The 17,928-nt window shown below is 36.9% G+C and overlaps 1 protein-coding gene across 4 annotated transcripts in view; it reads right to left on the bottom strand.

Annotated features, from left to right (window-relative positions):
- Positions 1-1,401: 1,401 nt before the first annotated feature.
- MINDY4B (MINDY family member 4B) overlaps positions 1,402-17,928 on the bottom strand; it is a 37,536-nt gene continuing 21,009 nt past the window's right edge. For 2 of the 4 annotated variants that reach the window (XM_039357967.1, XM_039357968.1), the window contains exons 7-14: positions 16,123-16,288; positions 15,385-15,450; positions 14,669-14,739; positions 13,028-13,100; positions 12,533-12,706; positions 10,927-11,107; positions 10,581-10,655; positions 8,475-9,059 (exon numbers count right to left, since the gene is read on the bottom strand). In XM_039357967.1, the coding sequence (XP_039213901.1) occupies positions 8,917-9,059; positions 10,581-10,655; positions 10,927-11,107; positions 12,533-12,706; positions 13,028-13,100; positions 14,669-14,739; positions 15,385-15,450; positions 16,123-16,288 (949 nt within the window). In that variant the 3' untranslated portion in view covers positions 8,475-8,916. Of the gene's footprint in view, positions 3,167-8,474; positions 9,060-10,580; positions 10,656-10,926; positions 11,108-12,532; positions 12,707-13,027; positions 13,101-14,668; positions 14,740-15,384; positions 15,451-16,122; positions 16,289-17,928 lie in introns of those variants that run through there. The other 2 variants (XM_039357970.1, XM_039357969.1) reach the window with 2 other exon arrangements.

Genomic DNA, 17,928 nt, shown 5'->3' with positions numbered 1-17,928 from the left:
CCATCTTTAACAGAACAGTTATCAAGTTAAGTCAGATTTGTTTAACAGAGTTGGAAGGGACCTTGGAAGTCTTCTAGTCCAACCCCCTGCTCAAGCAGGAAACCCTATACTATTTCAAACAAATAGTTGTCCAAGTTCTTGTTAAAAACCTCCAGTGTTGAAGCAGCATGATTTCTGGAGGCAAGTCATTTCACTGATTAATTGTTCTAACCGTCAGGAAATTTCTCCTTAGTTCTAGCTTGGTTTTCTCCTTGATTAATTTCTATCCATTACTTCTTGTCCTGCCATCTTGTGCTGGCTCAAGCTGTCTGGTATATGTAATGAACTTCAATTGCTTTGAAGTATCCTCTCCATCCAATCGACTGCTTTGCTTACAACAGGAGTGTCCCCTGCTGTGCCATCATTGAGTTATGCTCTGGATATTACTGCGCTTTGGAATGCCTATGGACCCATACCATGCTTCATATGACTTTCCCCCCATTAATTAAAACATATGACAAGCATTGGACAAGAGGGCTTGATGAATCAGGGTTTCTTCCTTCTACCAAGTGTATCAATCAGCTGCTAAGAGGATGCAGTCCTGATTTTGATTCCAAGTGCCTACAGTTCATCATTCAAATGATAAGACTGCAGCTGGTTTTGATAAAAAATTTCAGTGTAGTTTTTTTGCAACCAAACCTCTTGTTCCCTTCCGTTTTATAATGCTATGTTCCTGGTACTGTTTCTTTCATTACAGTAGTAGTACAATTAATTTTTATGACCACTACTTATTTAGTACTAGGCAAATACAGAGTGCATGATGCTCTGGATGAGGTAGAATTTTCTTGGAATAATGGAACACTGTATAAATTAACACCAAATACTAGAAATTGTGATTTCCAGCATTTGGGGAATCAAGTAGAACACTGTGAACTTACAGATATGAATGTGTGTCCATAGGCAATGCAGTGTAATGGTGTTCCAAAGGACAGTTGCAGAAAAAGGGGAATTGCCCAATGAAGTCCATGCTAGATCACAATCCCAGTGCTTAAGCATCAGAAATATTTTTCTTCAGTCACAGTTCATCTGGGGGCACTAGAGCAGAAGGTTAAGATACAGAATTGACTAATGACTTCAAAACTCTTTTTATATTTCTGCAAACGAGGCATAATTGTATGATCAAAACCCCTCTTGAACCATCTTACTTCCTGGAGACATTTGTAATTTTGTCTTCTGCCATGTCTGAACATATATTCATTGATCTGAATGACTGAAAAGACTTGACAAGTTGAAAATAGACACTATTGCATATTTTATGGGTATGCATGTAGGTGTTTGAACATGTTCAAGTATCATTACATTGAGAGTCATTTCAATGGATTTTAGAGGTCAGAACTGTTCTTCCTTATTTATAAAGAATAACATTTTAATGGATAATGTACCAAACAAGATTTAAGACATTGCAATCAGTAGAAATTCACAAAGAAAATAATAATTCTCAAAAACAGTCAACAGTTTGAAAAATGAACTTATTTCCTCCATACTCTATTAGAGAGGAACCATTTAAGAGTCATTTAGTTATGATGATAGATGTAACAGTGATTGAGACAACAGGGTTATCGTAGTTGAAAATCGTACCTTACTGCATTGGGAGCAGATTTCATGGCATCTGTTTACTGCAATGGATTTGTACTACACTTTAGGGACTTATGCCCTATATGTATCTGCCAATGACATGTGATATTCTGTTGAGAGCTGCTGCATTTTTCTTCTTCTTTTTGGCACTGTCAATTTAAGTTGTAGTGCGTCAGTTGGCCACTGCCACAACTTTCTTGTATGTTGCTGTAACCCGTAGAGTCACATAAACCAGAGAAATCATTTTCATCACTCATTCTTATGACAGGTTTTTACTTCTGAAGCTGTGTGTTTTATTCTCTCTGCCAGAAGTTTCTATGTTTCTGAGCATTTTGTTATGTTCAGCGATGGCATTTCTTTTCTATCTTTTTGGATTATTTAAAATATGTTATTATGCCCAATTTCAAATATTACAACATCGTAATCAGAAGTTTCTGGCTAATGCAATACATCATTGCAAACTGGAAATTGCTATCAGAACTGTAACAGCTCCATTTGGTTCCTCCCTCTCCCACACCAATAAGATTCTTATCCTTAGTGTGGTGTTTTGTTCCTGGGTGTATTTATCTTATCATATTTCTGCAAATCTCCAGGTGATCCTCCTGTATGTGGGTGATGCTTTCTTGGCTACGTAAGTAAAGACTCATAGCATAATCTTGACAGACTAAGGAAATGATTACAACAGATATGATGCTATTAACTTAAATTTCTTCCTTAACACTTAAATTTTAAATACAAAGATAGCAAAGAAGCATTCATTGGAAGTGGTGTCCCCTGCCACCAGACTGTCTCCTAATGATCTCAAGTGATTCTCTAACCCATGGTCTCCATTGTTATGCATCAATGGATCCCTTTGGAATTTTGAAAATATGTTGTGGGTGCTCCCATAAAATGACCACTTTTCAAAAAAAGGCAAATTTAATTTGAGATGGCTTTGTGACATTAGTCTGCAGATCCAGGCATACAATAAAATCATTAGTCTTTAGGGTGCCACATAGCTCGCTTTTATCTGACAAATTTAGTATCATACATATCACTTTTCTAAATACCAAGTTCTGCTTTTCAAATCATGTTAATACAATTTGTTTAAATTTGGTTAGTATGTTGCCTGAATCAAGCCACTCTGATTCATAAATAATAGATTATACAAACCACAACTAATTACGTGTTATGCAATTGATCCTGGTTAAACAAACCATAGCTTATAGTATGCAAACCAGGTCAGAATGAAATTATTAATATAGCATATACACAAGTATGTGTCCACAAAAGGACATACAGTATGTGCATGTTACACATCCACCCACACAAACACAAATTTGACCTTACACATTCTTTAAAATAACGATACTTGGAGCATCCAATATGGTGATACCTCATTTCCAGAATGTCTTGCCCTATCCACCAACTGTCTGCACCAGTGTCAACATAATACTAATGCAAATCTTCAGTTAGCCACTATAATTGAAGAGATCCACTTCAGATGTTCTGAGCGCTTTCCAGAGCAGACAGATTTCAAAATAAATATAACAGCTTGTCATTCTTATGAAACCTTAAGATAACAAACAGAAAAGAAGATGGATTTTGTAATTCATTATATTCCCAGATATAGCATCCCCTGATGGAAAAGCAATAACTTGCCAAAATGTGCATCTGCTTCTGTTTATTTCTTTTTCCTCCTATGGACCTTGGAAATAAAGAATGCATTTTAGAATACCACCTGGGAGTTTGCACGTAGGCAGAAAATAATGTTGGACAACTGCAAGTCCATTTTTGAATAGTATCTAGGGATACATTTAGAGACCAAAAAAAAAAAAAAAAATGTTGGCCAACTGCAACTCTTTAAAGTATATGTGAAAGTTTGCCTGAGAAAATAAGTGATGTTACTGTAACACATTCCTTACAACTATATCATAAATGCAACATTCCACTTACAAGCACTTGAATAATGAATAATACTTTAATGCATGCTTTGAAAGATGAGATGGGTATATACATTTTGCTACCTGATATTTTGACCCCATTCCAAATCACCACAGTAACAGTCTTGTTCTGTATTGAGTAAACTTGAGCATAGCCCAGTAAGGGCCCATGTTTTACACTTAGAAAATTACAGGTTTGTTGAAAGGATCACACAGTAGATACGGAAGATCTCCTTTATTGGGGCACTAGAAAAGTGCTGCCAACAAAGTGGACCCAGCTCGCTGAGTCTGATGCTCTTCAGGTGTTCTGGACTTAACTCTCAGAATTCCTAAGCAGGAAAACTAAAGGTCCATGAAACTGGAGCTTCAAGAAACTTGACATAGGCAGCTTTGGGTCCCACCCCCAAAAGTGATGAAAAGATAGAGGCATGGGTTAGTATAGCCTGCTCAACAAATCTTACATACAGGAATTCTGCAAGCTGCGGGGGAAAAAATCTATCAGCCCTCTTCTCTACCTAAGGACGATGGATTCCTAAGGCAATACAGAACCTGGGAAATTGCCTTTCATGGACTCAAATATTTTGTTAGGTACCTTGGTTAGGACTATATGATCTGGGCTGTAAAAATACAAATGACCACAGGATGACAGCAAAAACTTAGAATATTCTGCTGGCACTGTTGTTAGAATGCAGTATTACAGGCTAATTCCACTCACTCCAAGGAGTTCGATCCTGATGGGCTCAAGGTTGACTCACATTCCATCCTTCTGAGGTCAGTAAAATGAGGACCCAGATTGTTAGGGGCAATATGCTGACTCTGTAAAATGCTTAGACAGGGCTATAAAGCACTGTGAAGTGGTATATAAGTCTAAGTGCTATTGCTATCTTGGGGTCCTCTGGATTTTTCCCACAATAATTCTGTGCAATAAAAGTGCATAAAATACCCACAGTATGAATTTTACTTTATATCTGAAAGTTCTGCAGCAGAATATTGGAACACCTGCTCATCAGCTGATGCTGAAATGCGAGTCATGCAAATGGGTCATGCAACAAGATCTCCGACACACAAACAAGTCTGCAAAAGTATGGAGAAGAATACATTAAATGTTTTAGGTTGGCTAGATCTAAACACAAAACTGTAGAAAGGTTATAAAAGACTTGAAACAAGGACTTCAATTATCAGACAGTACTACGTCGAAGCAGTTGCCAAGTGGGAATGAGCTGAAATTTCTACACAGTAAAGAGAGACTGACTGCCAATTACAAAAAGTATTTGGCTGTAGTTATTGCAACTAAAACTGAACTAAGCAGTTTATGAAATGAAGGGGTCCATCACATGCTGGATGCTTCTTTAAGTAATAACATGAAACATGAATGAGACTTGGGCTTATTTGTTTAGTTAGATTGTTTATATGTCTATAGGATATCACACAACACATCAACTCTGGTAACATTTAGGAACAAATAATAAGCCAATATTAAAATCCAAAATTTTGTCAGACATAAGTATAGTGCAGTCCAACAGTAGCAGCACACTTTTATATCCCAAGCATGGATAAGATGAGATGCTGAGCCATCTGCATTATTTTTAGGGGAACAAATATGCACTGAATTAGTCAGCTGTGTAAAGAACAATGGTCAAATAAGGTATTTCCATCCTTGTTAAATAGGATGATTGCTGAACTGATTTCTCTTGTTTTCCCCAGTGGTTGGAAACAGATTGTAATTTAAAGCAGGAATCAAGATATGGAATTTAGCAACATTTCACTTTTATTCCCAGAAAATGTTGAAAGTATTCAATTCAATCTAATACTACTCTGTATCTGATAACTATGCCAATTGCATGTCTGGAGGATCTCTATTTTTCCGTCCAAAATCCAAAGTGACCCAGGGTGTTTTTCTCTCTCTCTCAAACTATGTTTGCATAATGAAGACTTTTGGAAACTCAAAAGCTTTAGCTAAAAAGCTAAAACTTTTGAGTTTCAAAAAGCTTTCATTATGCAAAGACAATTTAAGAGGAAAAACACCCTCTGTGTTGTGTTGCACTTTGAATGGAAACAGATATAACATTTCATTGTTTCCATTGCCCTAAGAAAGACATTACCTATAAGGCCTTTGAACTACATAAAACCTACTATTGGTTTTTAATACAAACATGTTGGAAGGATGGAAAACACTGAGGTGGAGAAAAGAGAAAGGTCAAGAATTTATCAGCACTGAATGCTTATTCATATATTGAGAGAATTGTCGATGTGTTAAAACAAATTCTTAGCTTTCCCCAAATCGGTCTCTTCCAGATGTCCTTTCAAACAATCTACATATTCTCTGTAGACAAGGATACTGAGATTTAAAATCTAACAATCTTGAGGGCACTAGGGTGCCAAAGGTATTTTACCCAAAGGCATATTACTCAACTTTTTATCAGAATCTTACTAGCAACACTGTTACTACCACAGTACTAACTTGTGATAGAACATGTACAAGATTTTTTCACAAATGCTTTTGGGTGGCTCATGACTAGTTGGTGCACAAAGTTCATACTTTAAGGTGAATTAGAATTTTCCAGGTTGTATATATTTTGTAATATGTTGGATTGTACAGAGAGTTTTCAGAGAACTCACACAACTAGTAGCTCATATTTACCTTGCCATTGTTGGTGAAAGTTCCACAAACAACATTGTGCTTCAAATCAAATCAAATCAAATCAAATCAAATCAAATCAACCTTTATTGTCAGAGTACATGTACTCTTCCTTTTTGTGGATTACTGAGATTAAACAGTGATGTTGCAATGAATGCCATTGACTTGAAAGGTTCATTTGCAGTTCTGAGCGCCATCTTCTGGATTATTTCAGAAGACTGTGTGAGAATATTCTCAGTGCAATATTCTCTTGCCACCATAGATTTTGCTGCTTGACATGAGTGAGATAGGAAGAAGACAAGCAGCTAGCAGGAACATGCAGGCTGTACATCAAAGGAGTTTGTAGATTCATTGTATTGGAGTTTTGCATACTCTTGTTCTTTATGATTCTTAGTAATAAATTATATGTTCAATGCGCTGAACACTTTATGGTATTGATTTATGTTTATTTTCAAGGCTTTTTACGTTAGGTTTTAAGGCTTCCAATAATACTAATTTACCCAGTATAATCTTACCATTGTGGATTACCAATAATTCATTTTTATACTTACTATTATTCCATACTGATTTCAAGTAGGAGAAATCAGCAACTTATACTGAAACACTGAAATTGCTCATGGAAAAATATTTCAATTTAACATACAGTCATTTTACTTCTTTGAATTATTTGATGCAGAATTCCTCTATGAAAATATAAACTGACTGAAACATGCAAGTACATTCTTGTCTGCCAAATTCTTTCAAAGACTTTTTATTTTAATATGTATTAATACCTTTGTTTACTCTTAGTTTGCTGTTTTTGCTATTGATTTGCTATAGCTGCAAAAATCTATTGTCACTATTTTTACAGAAAAAACTTAACATTTTTATCCTTTTGTCCAACAATCTATCCAGTGTGTCTTTCAACTTTAATATTACCTTGTTAAAAAGGTATGATTCCAGATTCACATTACTTGTAGTATTAATGCTGTCCATTCCATGCTTATCCTTAACATTACCACTTCTAAAGAGACCTTTGATCTAAGCCAAAACTGTTTATATCATAGTAATTTGCAGAGATTTCAATGTTCCAGACTTTTACAAAGTGAGTAAGCTCTAAAAAAGGGGATCCCTGTACATTCTACTGCAGGGTCCTCAAACCTGGCAACTTTAAGACTTGTGGACTTCAACTCCCAGAAGTCCAAAGTCTTAAAGTTGCCAAGGTTGGAAGCCCCTGTTCTATTGGACAAAATATGAATCTTTCATGCACACAAACTTCTTAGGATCATAAGGTTTTCCTGCATGAAGATCTTCAGAACATGAAGATCAGGATTGAAACAACGTGCATGGGGTATGTAGATCCCTGTTCAGAATTAGCGTGCAGAAGCTCATCATATGGAAGCAAAGACCTGGTCATGTATCTTTTTATTTATTTAACAAATTCTTATGGCCACCCATCTACCAATGAACATAAATAAGCACATAATATAATGATCAAAATCATTTGGAGAAAAAAAGACAAAAATAAAACCAAGGCCCCAATGAAATCTTAGCACAAATTGAAGCATTGCCTAAGAATAAATTAGAATAAATCTAGACCATGGCTTCCTAGTCCTACCAATAAAAAAACACTGCAGATATTTTTTCTCTCTCCTTAATTATTTTAGAGAGGTGAAAAAAAAACAGGCAAACTTGAAATGGTGGTGAAAAACACAGAAATAACAGACAGAACACAACTTTTTTTCTAAAAAGTTATAATTTTGAGGAAAGCTAATTGGAGAATAAAAGTAGTCAAAGCCTATTAGACCCAAAGAGCCTCAGGGATATTATTTTGGGCAACTTCATTCTTCTGCTAAAAGAATAGCTTGTTAAATAATAATTTGTTAAAATGATAAATATCACTTTTCAAAATCAGAAGTCAGGCAGACAATATCTTGAATATTTGACTTAATTGTGTCATTTCCCAAAATTATAATTGATATTACATTATATTACGGGCTAATATTGTTCCGGTGCTATAATATGTGTGCCAATCACATTACTAGTTGATGCAGAGATAGCATAATCTGAAGAAAATCAGTTCTGCTTATACTGAACTTCTGAACACATAACTGGGGAATCACTGAGCCTTAAGATGTAGATAAGTTACAATTCAAGCATCCCCATTGACCACGTTGGTTAGGTCTGGTTGGACTGAGATTCATATAGTTGTTTTTTTTTATTAATGATTTTTTCCCTCTACCATAAAGAAACCTTTAGAATAGAAGTGGTTTCTTTGTGCCTGATGCTACTGAAGTATCAGCCAGGGGTGTTGCCAGCAATTTTTTGTTGATGAGGAATGGGGCTATTTCCATGATTTTCACCATTCCCTTTATTCAAGAGCAAGAGTGCTAAATGCTCATTTTCAGTTACTTCATATCAGTTACATTTCCATTACAGGTAGTCCTTGTTTAGTGACTTCCTTGGACAGCGACGGTAATGAAAAAGTAACTTTGTGACGAGTTGATGGTCACACTTGTGGTCACTAAATAAGGACTACATGTACAGACAAATGCTCATGTTGCTGAAATCCATTGTATCTTGATGTATAGATTAGCAATTGAGTGAATTGCACAGGATGCTAATTTTTCCTGTAATTAGCAGTAGCAACTTTTTAAATTAATTCAACCCATAGCAATAGGCTGTCTTCCTTCTTCTCACTTTCATTTCAAGGTTCATGTGGGCAGCACCTTTAGAAAAGACCATCTCCCCCAGTCACTTGGATCAGAAGAATGGAGCTGTTCCATTCCAGCTGATGGCAGCTCCTTCCCATTTAGTTTGAATGGCCATTTCCAGAGATGGCACTCTTTTGTGGGGATCCCTGTTATCCACACAGTGATTTTCTTCCCAGTGATGAGAATGTGTATCTGAGAGGAGAACAGCAAACATGCATGTGCACTGTTTCATGCAAAACCGATTTTGAGTTCAACTTTTGTGAGAGAAATGATACAAAGGGAAATGATTATGCCCTATATTCACACAGCTACATTTCAGATTAGGACCATTGCCTACAGTTCTTCATACAGGAGACCAAGTGGCCAAGATCAATTCTGTATAATTCCAGAGTACATGAAATGGAAGATAGTAAGGCGGGTATCAGTTAAATGTTAGAAAAAAAAACATTCCCAACAGTGAAACCAATTATCCAAAGATGTGTTGGGTTCCCTTCATGGGATATGTTTAAATAATGACTAGATAGGGAAAGGATGCTTTAATTTGGATTATTGCAATGAGCAGAGAGTTGGATTCAATAGCCTAAATGACCTCTTCTAACTCTATTAATCACAGAATATTTTGAAATATGAAATGCATTTGTGCATTTATCACTCCATGTTATTAGATTGTTTGAATTTCTTCACACATTTTCATTTACTAGGCTATTGATTTCAGTGGTCTCTCTCTCTCTCTCTCTGTCTCCATCCGATCATTCATCTATTCATCCGTCTATTTATCCACTGAATGGAGACCTCCCAAATAATTAAACAGGGATCTAGGACAACTCCCCATGGCCAACTTGCCACAGTGAATGCACTAAGGTCAAGTCGCCGTGGTCAACTCACCATGGCACAACTTGTCATGGCGAACTCACTGTGGGACAATTGGCCATGGAACCAGAGTTACACTAATATTGAAGAAATGGTGGAATAGAATCATTAAAAAAAGGATGTCAAAGGAGGGACAAAATGAAATATGAGTGGCAATGTACATATACATATAAGTAATTTTAAACAATTAAAGTGAATTGTTGAATTGTCCTGTGGCGAATTGGCTGTGCAAATTGTCCCATAGTGAATTGGCCACAGTGAGTTGGCCATAGTGATTTGGCCACAGAGAGCTGGCTGCAGCAAATTGTCCCATTTCATTTAAAAAGGCACAACTTGGCTACTACCTTCTCATTCTAGCATTGATTTGATTTACTATGCTTTCAGTATTCCATACTATGATATTCAAATCTTCACTTTTTTATTACAGCACTTTAGCACAGGGGTCTCCAACCTTGGCAACTTTATGACTTGTGGGCTTCAACTTCCAGAATTCCTCAACCAGCCATGGTGGCTGAGGAATTCTCGTAGTTGAAGTCCACAAGTTGTAAAGTTTCCAAGGTTGGACACCCCTGCTTTAGCACATCACTTATTGTATATAATAGAGAACACTTTTATGATGTATATCAGGGGTAGTCAACCTTGGCTCTTTTATGACTCGTGGACTTCAACTCCCAGAATTCCTGAGCCAGCACAGCTGGCTCAGGAATTCTGGGAGTTGAAGTCCACGAGTCATAAAAGAGCCAAGGTTGACTACCCCTGATGTATATGGTCTTTAGGTAAGGAATTCGTTCTGGTCTTATATATGGATTATATGGCTTGAAACAATTGGAGTATTTGCCTTACCTTTACTGGCAATGCTTTTGCAGTTTTCCCCGGAAACTGTATTTCTTTCAAGCCCATTCTCAGTCAGAGCTGGATCTTTTAAGAGGGAGGGAGGTGCTAGATTGTTTATTTTAATTTGTTTATAGTTTGGATGATTTTCTAAGAATTTTTAGGAATACTTTTTAATCTGGAATTCATCAGTTTACAGTTAAAAATTAGAAGGGGCATTTAAACCAATATCTCTTTTAAAATTTAATTTACAATGATCAGAAAAGACAGGAAAATGGATTTAAGCATTACTTGTGGGAAAGAGAAAAATAAATAAGCATCTTTCTTTAATACTACTCCAACAATTATAAATGCCTACCTATTGTTAGATGGATAGTTTTCTTTTGGGAGGTCTTGCCTTTATAGAAATATAAATCAAAGAGATGTTCCATTTTCCAATCAGATAATAACAACCTGTTTAAGCTGAAGAGAATACTATATGTTTCATTTATGTTGCACAGCCATATTGGCAATTTTGGTGTCTTCAACATGCTTCCAACCTGTAGTATAAAAGTTGTAGTTATGTATCAAATGAAATAAAATGCATTTGCATTTTTTTTAGAATCACATATTTCTAAATTTAAAATTTAACACTTCACTCTAAAAAGGCTAATCTGGCATAAAAGTAAATTGAGTTTCATTGTTTGTGAAAAGTGGTGATAATTCCTTGTAGTTCTTTATTTCAACCACTTTGGGAACAATTCTGGATTCTTCTGAGGATGTCTAATTAGCCATGGCTGGGACAGCAAGCTATCATTCCCTAGGATATTTAATTCTTCTAAAATGCTCTCAAATGGACTATGAATGTTAAGACAGTCCAAGAGGTAGCCTGAATTATCCAGTGAAGCTGAATGATGAAAGAGAAAAACACATGAATACAAAATTATCTTCCATGAGTTGTGGCAACACCATCAACCTAACAAATACTAAACAGAGATTACTACAAATACATGAAATATAAAATATAACTCCTGGATGTGATATGGCAAACTTAAGACAGCTCTGCTAAAGCGGAGCCGATGACTGCAGCAAAGACCAATGAATTGGTGAACAGAATGGTTTCTTGGAACCTCTCCAGATAAAGAGGATGTGCCCTCCATTCACAGTCACACGATCACAGTTTAGGTGTTTAGTAACCTGTTCACATTTACAACTGGTTGCCAAGTGCCCTATGATCATGTGATCTCCATTTGCAATTTTCTATGCCAGCTTCCCCAGAATGTCAATGGGAAAACCAACACGGAAGGTTGCAAATTGCTGCTGCCTGCCCAGAGGAATCCCTCTCGTCTCTGGGGTCTGACTCAGAAAACTCCCTGCTGAAGGGTTTCGGCTCTGGGTCTGCTTGGAGTTTGGCAGGGAGCACTTTCAGCCAGCCCCAAGAGCAAAAGAACCTTCTATTGAAGGATTTCAGTCCTGTGCTGGCTTGGCCTTTGTCAGGGAGCTCTTTCAGCCAGCCTCCAGAGATGAGAGGGAGCTGAAATCTAATCAGGATTTTCAGTCCATGAGCAAAGAGGGACTGCGGTAGAGTAAGGAGTTCAGGGTGCCTCAGAGGGGTGGAAAGGCCATGGGAGGCTTGGTATAGGCTGCATGGAAGTGTCTCCACTCGGAGGTTGAAAATCTTGCTTGCACATGTAATGTCCAGTATTACTATTAGTTACTGGGAGACAGGAGTTATAGGACTTACATCTGTTTATGAGCTTCTTGTTAACACCTGCATGGCCCCTGTTAGAACAAAATGCTAAGCTAGATCAATATTTTATTTCACCCAGCAAGATCCTTTTTATATTCTTCTATGGGCTGGGTGTTGTTTCTCACTGTTCTCACTCTTGTTGGCTCATGATGTCTCAAAGCTATTTTGAGACCCTCTTATGGGGACTGGACTGGCTGATCAAGGGAGCAAAACACCTTCAAATACTTTTCCACACCTTTAGAGATCTGTGCTGTTCTGCTTCTTCCTTACTCCATCGTAAGTAGCCAACATTGCTGCGGGAGTGGACTCCATGCAGTAGTTTTTGCATGCTGCCTTCAGTGTCAAGCTTTTGGCATCCATTGAACACATGTGGATTTGCTCTGCCAGTTAAAATGAGATTCAGAATTGCCTAAAGGGAGAAAGGACCAACATCACACTTCCAGCTAGTATCAAGAATCAGGATACCTGACTATAAAAGACAAGAGCCCAGTAAAATTGCTGCTCAGTTGCCTGTGGTCTGCTAGGCAAACCACCTTGCCTCTGAGGATGCCAGCTGCAGCTGCTGGCAAAACGTCAAGAAATCCATTGCCTTGACTACAATCTCTAAACCCTGAAACCCAACACTGCACAGTAGCTGGACACTTTAAAGTAAAGCAGCACATTATTTTTTCATTTTTATGTATTTATGAAAAGTAGTCAAAGACTATCAATTTCACATTTGAAGACTTACTTGTCTGCAGCTAATGTCTCCATGTCTCCATTGTAACAGATGAATTGTGGTGAAGTCTAGATCTCTCTGAAGCCTGTTCAGCCAAACACAAAGAAAATGCTATAGAATTGGTTTCATTTATATAGTTTAACTCTTAATTAACTTCGCTTTGTTAACTTCATTTATAATTTGCCATCTACGCAAAATCCTGTTTCAGCTATCCTATAGAAAAACCTATAAGATGGAGAATGAACAATGTTTAACATTATTGGAGGGTGTAATAATCAGTATAATATTAACTAAAGCATCAGGCCTAGCTGGGAGATCAGAGCCAGTCATGAAGGTTATTGTGTGTGAACAAATCATTTCTTATCTCACAGCATATTTCATTTTTTTAAATTAGGGAGATCATGCCTGGCCTTTCTCTTTATATAAACACTCAAGTATAATTTATGTAGCAGAGTTATGGTGTTGATAAAATGGAAAGGAAGTGAATCAAATAAACCTCCCATGGTGAGAGGCAGGGTATGGAAATAATAAGCAAAGATACAACAAACATGAAACTGGAAAATTAAGGGTCATTTAATTGAAGGGTTTGGGTTTTTTTTTTTTGAAGAGCCTTTCCATAGCATTACCTACATCTCTTGATTCTCTTCTTCTTTCCTACTTTGGTTTTGGCTTTGCAATTTGCATAGCATGTGGTTATAATTCTGTAGTTTTTATTGTGACATTGCAACCAGTAGAAAAACATTCAGCGATTCCATACACCAAAGGTTCTTTTTCCCAAGTGAAAAAAAATTGGGACTGTTAGCAAACAAAGGCTATGTTTGTATACATATATATTGAAAAGCTTCTCTGTGGAACTGAAGTGGAGTCCTTGCTGCTCTCTGAGCTTGGTTGTTTGCTTGCAGACATTTCATTACCCAACTGGTAATGGGTACCTGACCGAGTAATGAAACATCTGCAAGAAAACAACCAAGTGCAGAGATCACAAAGGACTCCACAGTTCAGCACTGAGCCACAAATATTCTCTTCTATTGAATTTGAAGCATTGTACAACTCTAGGCAGACAATCCTGAGCACTAATGTGCCTGCAGATACCTCACTGCTACCCTTACGGCGTTTTTTTAATAATAATAAAAAAGAGAGAAATGCTGAAATGTAAAGTGGCAACCTTCAGTTCAATTTTTGTTTACCTGAGTGTGTCTCTAAGCCTAACAGGCAATTTTAGAAAATAAGCATTTTAGCATTTTTAAAGAAATATGCTTACCTAACAAAAAACAAAAATAGTATAGTGTAGCAAGAACCATTTTGAGAGGTTACAGAGAGTAAGAAGGAGATCAGCTATTCCATGAAAGACATTTGGGGAAGTGTGTAGGGCTTGCTTCAATATGCCTAACTAAAATAATATTGCTAATTGTCTTCTGAGCAACTGGACTTAGCTCATGGCATCACACTAATCTTTTTGACCAAAAAATGAGCACTTTGCCAGCAGCCAATTACATTTGCATCATCCCATGTAATATATGGACCAAATTTTCTTCTAAAACTTTCTTTACTGATGAATGTAAACATTTGCAGAATCTTAACATATACACATTGATTGATAAATAATTGCTTAACTTAATCTAAATATTTAAAAAAGGGAAAAAAACATTCTACCTTTCAAATGTCCTGGAGAAAAGTAAACTGTACAGAAATAAGATCACCCCATGACTTCCCTCAGAGTTCAGCTAGTTCAAATAGATGAAAGAAAACAAGAATTATTTTAACATTGCCCAACTTCTCTGACAATTGTAATTAGGTGTTGTTTCTTGTTTTTAATTACAATATCATCCAAAATCAGTATTCCCTAATGTGGTATTTTCCAGATATACTGGGATTACAGCTTTCAAAATTCTTTACCAGCATGGATTTATTTATTTATTAAAAAATTTACAAGGCTGCCCATTTCTACAATACTATGGGTTGTACACAAAAACAATAATTTTATCAAGCAATTAAAAAAGTCCAAATCCTAGAACAACAACAATCAAGTAGACAGGACTCACTGCCCACTCTAAACCAAGGGCTGAAGAAACAGCCAGATTTTGGAAGCCAGGATAAAGAAAGCTTCTCTAAACAAAAGCAAACATGATTATTCAAAATGTATAAAAAGTTTAGCAGCTGGGTAAGAATAAAATTAAATTAGTTAACACTTCTGGATATAAACAGGACAGTAATCCTGTGTATGATGATTTAACAATAATCCCTAATAAACAGGTGGTACTTGTTTAAGAGAAAAATACACAGAACTGTAGTTCTTTTTCGGTGTATAGTAAAAAAAAATGACTGGAACAGATTCAATTTTGTAAATCAGTTGCACAGCCTCTACTTACACAGTGTATGTGATCCAAGATAAAGTGCTGCATTGTTTCTTTCTCAACAAATTCAAACAAGTGAACCTGCCAAGAAATATTAACATCTACAGTATGCCCATAAAGTGGTTTGATTCCAGTAAGAACAAAATACTGGAAAACATTGTGAGAAATAATAATTACCTCATTCAGCATTATCACAGACAAGCATTGTTTATTCTGATTTGAATAACGTGTCTCCTACAGTTCACCTTAGTAAAATCTGCCAGAACTGGGTTAGAAAAATGTGGATGTTGTCTAAAGAGCAGCAAAATAATACATAAAAGTTAACTCTTTCCTAGCATCTAGTGGGTTGTTTGAATTTCTGCATCCACATATGGTTTCCTATTTTATCATATACAGCAGTCTTCCCCAAATAGTCAATATTATAGGTAGTCCATGTGTGTGATGCTGCAACCATCGTAAATACATGCCGGTTGCCAAGTGCCCAAATTTTGATCAAGTGATTGTGGGCATGCTGCCACGGTCATAAGTGAAGCAGCCAATTGTGCGTCACCTTTTTTAGTGCCTTTGTAAGTTTGAATGGTTGCTAAATGAATTATTATAAGTCAAGGACTACTTAAATTCTTAAAATTCTGGCTTTGAATGGGTGGTATTCATTCTAAGTATTTATTGTGTACTTTTGAGTGTTTCTTAAGTTGTGTCTAAACTCAACTAAAATATTTCTCCTTTCCAGATATTTAAAATATCTTATCTTACTTGTTCAGTAAAGTGATCCACTTCGTATTCTACATTTGCAGCAATGTAAGTATCATCCGTGATAAAGCAGATAGTTGCTCTCTGACTTTCTCCTGCTGTCCACAGAATATCGGCTAGTGCTGTTGTAAGAGTTTTTTCTTGCTCTTTGAGGCTTACTTCAGATATACTGGAAAGCCAAACAGAGAGAGGTCATAGGGAACCATGAAAGTAAATCAGGAGATTTTGAACCATTTCTTTTATTTTATTCTCAAAAGGCATTGGGTTGGATGTGTAAAAAAATGCCAAACCCTGATTTAGCACAACGTGCATAAGTTAAAATAAAATATGCAAGACTTGGGTGTGTTCTCTCACCATGCCTTTTCCTAAGTGGCTGAGAAAAGGTTTCAGAAATGGTTCCTTTTATTAACTGCAAGTGTGTCATATATCATGAAGTAAGAAACTATGGTCCATGCTTTCCATGGCGAGCTCAACAAGGTAGAATCAAACCTCAGTTTCTTAAATTGGGTGATGAAACTTACAAGGATTACTGTTACATGCAAGTAAGTCCAGTAAATGATGAGCAATCCTGTTGGTTGCAATAATATTGAGAAGTGAGGCATTGAATGCTGGGGGTCTACTTTCACATATTTAGCAGAGCAAGGTCAAAAGCAGAAGAAATAAGATCTTTGGAGATGCTAAGTTTAAAAGGGATTAAGCAAAATGATAAAATGGCTGCTCATAGAAAGCTTGGAGTTGGTAAGAAAATCAGAAATGGACACCTCTTGAAGGGAGGGTTTTTTCCCAAGAGTACAAAGAGATAAAAAGGAGATAACAAGCTATGAATCTAAGCAGAGACACAAACAGGTGCAAAGAAGGAGAAAATTGAGGAGCAGAAGTTTAGCCCAGGGCATAGTAACTTAAGAAATGTGAACTTCAGTTCCCAGAATTCTCCTGTCAGTATGCTGGCTGGGAAACTTTGGGAGTTGAAATCCAATATGTAATATTGTCAAGATTGAGAAACACTGGCCTAGAGCAAGGGTCCCAATCCCTGGTTTGTGGGATGCAGGCAGCATGTGAAACCATGCCACCTCCATTCCATGGAAAAACTTTTCTCCACAGAAACTGGTCCCTGATGCCCAAAAGTTTGGGGGGCCACTGGCCTAGAGGGATGGTTAGGAAAAAGAGAGAGGCAATCTACCTGTGCCTGCAGAAGGGGCACACTGCAGACCTCAGTGGTCCAGGAATTCTGACTGGTGGGATACAGGAGAAGCATTCTTTCTGGCTGGTGGGATACAGGTGTGGCTTTCACGTTTGGAACATCATGTCCCCCCAAAGTGAGATCTGCACCCATCCTTTTGGCTTTGCAAATGGGCCTGAAAATCTGACTCTGTCAACTGGCTTGGGGCCCCAATGAGGGTATGTCATTCTGGAAGTGGTTAGTGGACTAAGATAAGACCCCATCTCTTCCCTGTGTGCATCTTGCTGCCTTCCCATCTTTGTCATTTTAAATTAGTTTTAGTGTTAATATTTATTTTAATATTTCAGTGTTATAGCCTGTTGTTTTTATTGATTGTAAACCACCTAGAGTCACATGTAGGCAAGATGGGCAGCATATAAGTGTGAAGGAGATAGATAGATAGATAGATAGATAGATAGATAGATAGATAGATAGATAGATAGATAGATAAATGTTATTGTGGGCATTTATGGAAGAGGTTGGGAAGAATCAGTTTAACTAAGTACTATGCTATTGTGTAATGGGCAGTGTAATGGGCAGGGAGCACTAGCTATGATTAAGCTTCTCTGCTGGGTGCATCCCACTAGGTC

This window comes from Crotalus tigris, unplaced genomic scaffold (genome assembly GCF_016545835.1).
Source record: "Crotalus tigris isolate CLP2741 ecotype Arizona unplaced genomic scaffold, ASM1654583v1 scf7180000018970.2248101, whole genome shotgun sequence".
NCBI lineage: Eukaryota > Metazoa > Chordata > Lepidosauria > Squamata > Viperidae > Crotalus > Crotalus tigris.
This window is presented reverse-complemented; position numbering and strand designations above follow the sequence as displayed.